This window comes from Echeneis naucrates, chromosome 16 (assembly GCF_900963305.1).
Source record: "Echeneis naucrates chromosome 16, fEcheNa1.1, whole genome shotgun sequence".
Taxonomy (NCBI): domain Eukaryota; kingdom Metazoa; phylum Chordata; class Actinopteri; order Carangiformes; family Echeneidae; genus Echeneis; species Echeneis naucrates.
In genome coordinates, this window is record NC_042526.1 from 22,105,472 (window position 1) to 22,110,933 (window position 5,462).

At 40.5% G+C, this 5,462-nt stretch overlaps 1 protein-coding gene across 2 annotated transcripts; it reads right to left on the reverse strand.

Moving 5' to 3' along the window:
- Positions 1-1,298: 1,298 nt before the first annotated feature.
- LOC115056890 (homeobox protein DBX1-B-like) lies at positions 1,299-5,188 on the reverse strand. Of its 2 annotated transcripts, none has more exons than XM_029523669.1 (4): positions 4,789-5,188; positions 4,111-4,194; positions 1,998-2,173; positions 1,299-1,834 (listed from the first exon to the last, which is right to left on the reverse strand). In XM_029523669.1, exons 1-4 carry the CDS (start codon positions 5,114-5,116, stop codon positions 1,517-1,519), a joined length of 906 nt encoding a protein of 301 aa, XP_029379529.1. In that variant the 5' UTR covers positions 5,117-5,188; the 3' UTR covers positions 1,299-1,516. The 2 variants fall into 2 exon arrangements, with proteins under 2 accessions (XP_029379529.1, XP_029379528.1); XM_029523668.1 differs by having other exon boundaries at positions 1,998-2,200.
- Between the last annotated feature and the right edge of the window lie 274 nt (positions 5,189-5,462).

Genomic DNA, 5,462 nt, shown 5'->3' on the forward strand with positions numbered 1-5,462 from the left:
TTTTTGGTTTCTTTGTTTTTACAATTCTTTTTTTGACTAGCCTCATTTTATTTATTTGGGCTTTACATGTATAGTTTTTATGTTTCACTCTAGTCTGGGGACTGCTGCTTTCAACTGTTCCAACAATAAAGGAAGTTTTAGTTATGTTTATTTAGATCCCCATTAGCAAAGCCACTGGGCATAGCTACTCTTCCTGGGCTAAAAGTTGCAACATGCTTTGTCCTTTTTTGCTTTAAAATTTTCCAGGAATTTATATTCTGGTATTTAGGGATTTGGGAAGTGCTTCTGAACCGATTATAATACATGATTAAAAAACCTGAAACTGCTCATAAGTTTTCAGTGCATACATTTGTTGGAAATGGAACTGCTATCGTCTCTTCCTGGATTAAAGTTGGAGTGAGCAGACATGATTTACATTAAAATATGACATGATTACAGTAGCTGACCACACATGGTGAGACTTTTAGAAATCAGTCATACCAGCTGCAGGAATCCATAGGTGCCTGGACTTCACATGGATTAAATTTTGTCACCCTCCACGTACTTTACATTGTAGTTTCCATAAATAAAATGGAAGAAGAAAGAATGGTGGATCATGGTGGCAGCAGCTTCATGCTGTCAGGGCGCTCCCTAGTAGGACGGACTTGGGAAGCACGTGAAGAAAACTTGCTCCAGAGTGTACATGACCTGAGATTGATGCGCAACAGTGACCTGAAGCAAACAGCCGAGACAATGCTGGGGTGGCTTCAAGACAAGTCTGGCTGTTTGTGACTGATGCAGTCCAAGTCCAGAGATGATCTGTGGAGAGATCGGAAAATGGTATCTACCTGAAAGGAAGAATGGGATAAACTGCCCAAATCCAGGGGTGCAAACTTAAGGGACTTCAATAGGAACGTTCAAAGCTGTAATTGATGCTTCAATATTAAATTTAGAGTCTGAATATTTTATAAATAAGAGCTTTTAATGCATATGCAGTAATTTCTAAAATCATGTCACTTTATTATTGCATTTTGTTTTGATTGACCAAAATTAACTCAAACACAAAAAAGTGTGGAAAATGACAGGGTTTGAACTCTTAAATCTGGCATTGGACCCTGTGATATTGATAAGAGTTACAGGAATTTATACCAGACTTTATGTCCTCCCCCTTAAACTGAACCCAGCTAAACTCATGTTTGACAGCCTGTAATGTTCCTTTGTTCCAGTTGGACACCAAAAATGAAGTCTAATGAAACCTTCTATTTCTTTATTCTTTATTGAGAAAATATAAAGAATACAAATATGTGTGGAAAGAACTTTTTAAAAAATTTTTTTAGACATTTTCATCTAAAAATATTAACTCTAAAAAAGCTCAGTATAGCTTATTTACTGTATACAGATACTATACTGAACTATATATAAATGTAATACACTGTACAGGCACACAGCACAGCACAAGGCTGAAAATACAGCTATGAATAGAGCAGATCCAAGCACTTCTGCTGTTCTCTTCCAGACATGAGCTCCTATCAGACTCTTAAGAAACTGTGATTTCGTCACTGTCTGATTGTAACTGCTCTTTGCTGGACTCTGATGGAGATGAAGGACTGTGAAGACGATGATGATGGTGGTGGTGGTGGTGGTAAAGGTGTGGCTGCTTGCTGTCCACTTGTACTTGGCTGCTGGGTGCAGTCCTGTCAAGCCTGTGACAGTAGGTGCTGCCTACATCAGTGAGGTCTGGGTGCGGGTTGGTCTTGGTTGGGAGCGTCTGTTGGCGGCAGCCGCCAGTTGACAGCAGCTCCCTCTCCTTAGAGTTTCTCCACTTCATCCTTCGGTTCTGAAACCAAATCTTCACCTTCACAGCACACAGAAAGAAGCAATATGTCAGTCACTCAGAAAACTCTACACACAGCCAGCCTGGTATAGAAACTCACTTTTAAATCAACAAATATAACAAAAACAACCATGTTTTTTCTTGCTCGTTATATAAAGCAATTTAAAATCCTCCATGTTTGCACCTGGGAATCTTTAAGTCCAAGTTTACTGGCAAGTTTCTTTCTGTCTGGTTTGCTGATATATTTCTGCTTCTGGAAAGTTCTTTCCAGGGCCTTTCTCTGGAGGTCTGAGAATACAGCTCGTCGCAGCATGCCCCTCCTGGGCTTCCCTCTGGGCGCCAGGGGCCATGAAAACGTTCCTGGGACAGGAATCACAGAAGAAGATGCTGGAGGGACAGAACACAAGAGAGAGTACAAGGTTAGTCATCTACCTTTGCCCCCATACGTACATATTAAACCAGATGCGTTCCTTGCACTCTTTTGGGGTCCTGTGGACCGCACATCCCAGGCAGGTCTGTCTATGGGGCCGCAAAGGCACAAAGGTCAGAAGTCAGAGAAGTTACATGAGACGTCAACTCCTCAACTTTGCCTTAATGACACATGCACAATTTGCTGAGAATGATAGACTCTTCAAAAAATCAAAAACAGTGACTCAGTGGTGACTGATACTGTATTTGGGTGATGCCATCAGTTTAAAGGAACATCAACAGTTACACATCACAATAAACTGCTTCTAAAGAAAAGGATTGAGAGAAGAGTCTCATTTTGTTTAGATTTTCTTACTTAAGCCTTTCAGTTTGCATCGTCAGCACGCAGACTCCCAATGTTGTCTTCTGTAATATACATGATCTGCTTGAAATCTAATATTTAACAGCCCAATTTGTCCAGCAGTGGAAACAGAGTCTATGCTAATAAGACAGACTCTCCAAAGCTGAGCTCACACTGCCTCTAATGAAGCATGAAGGGGGATTGTTATAGGCTGCAAATGGAGAGAGAAAGGTGATTGTGTTGTAATGAATTGAGTGGAAAGACTGTTGACAGGCCAGTTTATTACAGGCCCATTAAAGAAAGGTCAGTATAATGTAGAGATGTTTGAAAGTCTTCACTCAAACTTTACAGAGTTTGCGCTGTTTTACACTGTCACACATGTTTTGTCACAATTTACACACACACATTTTTTGGGAGAATTGATACCTTAGTGTTGGAGTATAAATCAAAGAAATCCCATTTCAAACCTGTGAATTTGTTTCTGTGCTGAAACAAATATGTGTGTATGTGTGTGTGTGCGCACGTGTATGTGTGTGTGTGTGGTTTTGGCTCCTATTGGTCACGGTGCAGGGAGCTTTGTGGGCAGGCAGAGGGGCTTGGTGGGAAAACGACGGCGCGTGAAGAGGCGCCAAGTTCCTGAGCTGGGAAGATACCCGCCTCACATTTAGACCATGACAAACGGCACTAATATATTTGAACCGTGACAAACTGGACTAATTTGTAGATTACGACAACTGGTGCTAATGTCAGCAGTCAGTGTAGCACCTAAATAGGCCTTCATATTGGTAGAAGTGTTTCCAAGCTGTCCAATGTATTCCCGTCCCAGTTTATGTGAAAAAGTATCTCAACACACTGAGAACATGCCATGATTAACTTACACTTCATTTATCTCATTATCCAAAGTACACTATTAATCACACTGCATATACCAGCTGATCCAAGAATTCATATAGTAATGAAGATTGTGTCTGAAATTATGCCTGCTTCTTAAATCAGAGAAGAGTAGAAACAATGACTATGACTATGACTTGGCTGTTATAATTAAAAACTTGCAATTTCTTAATCATACATATTATATTAATAACTCTGTTTTTCATGATTGAAATGTGATGAAAGACAGAAATCTGGTAAAGTTACTGTTAATAATATTGAATCCCTGCAGATTCACATTGTATGAGACAGAATGATATTTTTAGAATTATTATAAGTAAGGCCCATCCAACATCTTTTTACATATCATATTCCCAGAAAGACAAAAGAGATGAAATGGTTGTGATGGCAAATCACAAATGAAGCCTTCATTGTTAGGATTAATAAGAGGATGCAAATGGCCAGTGAACATAACAGACCAGCAAAAAAAGGGTGATGTTATCCAACCATGCATTTTATCCTAAACTAATGTTGATGAGATCTTAAGGCCAATATGAAAATGAGACCTATATCCTTTGCATCCTTATAGTGATACGTGATGAGTCCTTAGAAATGTGTCTGAGTGCTCTTTAACTACTGATGCCAGGAGTCCACCTACCTGTGAAATAGGTAGCTCTGATGAAGGGATGGAGGCTTCCGTCAAAGAAAGGCAAAGGCAAGGACTTGGTCTGAAAACTCTGGACTGGAGGAGCAGGAAGAGAGTTATGACACACCTTTAATAGCATATTAATAAATGATATTGACACTTACCGAAATGTTCAGCGATCATATTGTAACAAACTTCTTATAACAGTATTATATATATTTTTGAATAAAACAAAGTAATATCTTTGCTCAGATAGAACAGTTGGTTAACTTGTAGATGTGGAAATAACATTTTAAAGGGTTAGGGTTATGAATGATGTATTTCAGCATTCTATGATAAATAATAATATTTTAACTCTATTCAAATATTAAAACTATATAATAGCATTTTGGCCACTCATTCATTTATTGGGCATACAGGTTTTAAAGTTTATACTGTTAATTTTTTTATATGAAGTATTTTAATTAATTGAATATATATAAGGAGATACAATTAAAGTGGATTCAGAAGGATAATAAAAATATGGTGAACAAAAACCATACAAATATATTACTATTATAGAAGTCTGTATTATATCCAATATGTTTTAATACTGTGTCGTCAATATAATGCTGTTATTCTTTTTATGGTGAATATTATGACTATTGTTGTCTGCATCAGTGGCAGTACTGTAATAGTGATGGCACTCACCGCTCCGTGTGGACGGGGCCAGGATCGCGTTAACGCCAAACTTGAGGTATCCGGGCTCCGGGAAGGCGGTCTGCGGCGAGCGGCTCTCCCTGCCCCGCGGCGGCTCACAGCTCTGCACCGCTGACGGCTGCGGGCCCAGCTGGGCTGCCTCCCCCGGACCTCTGGAGGAGAAGGTCCGATGTATGTAAGTGACGGGCTGGCTCAAGCGGAGCAGATCCTCCACCAGGAAGCCCGAGCGGAGTGACCGGCTCAGGGGCGAGGAGAGGGCGGCAGGAGGAGGCAGGAAGCCCGGGCAGAGGGGAGGCGGCAAAGGGCTGCAGGGAAACATCACGTTTTCTGCTCTTACTTATATATATATATTAATTATGTCTTGATAAAAAAAATAACACAGCTATCTGATACACATTCACTCTGCTCTGTGCATCTAATCCTGCATCCCACTTAGATTTTATACGAGCCACTCATTCACACACACACACACACACACACACACACACACACACACAAGTTCAACCCTCAGCCCATCTCTCAGCATGAAGCTCTTTGAAAGTTCAAGGGAAGGGGATTGGTCACCGGTTCTCTGGTTCCTCTGTGATTGGGCGTCAGGGAGCAACAGCTCCACTGCAAGCTGCTTTGGTCCATTTGGCTGCTTTATTTCCTGCAGCTGATGGACA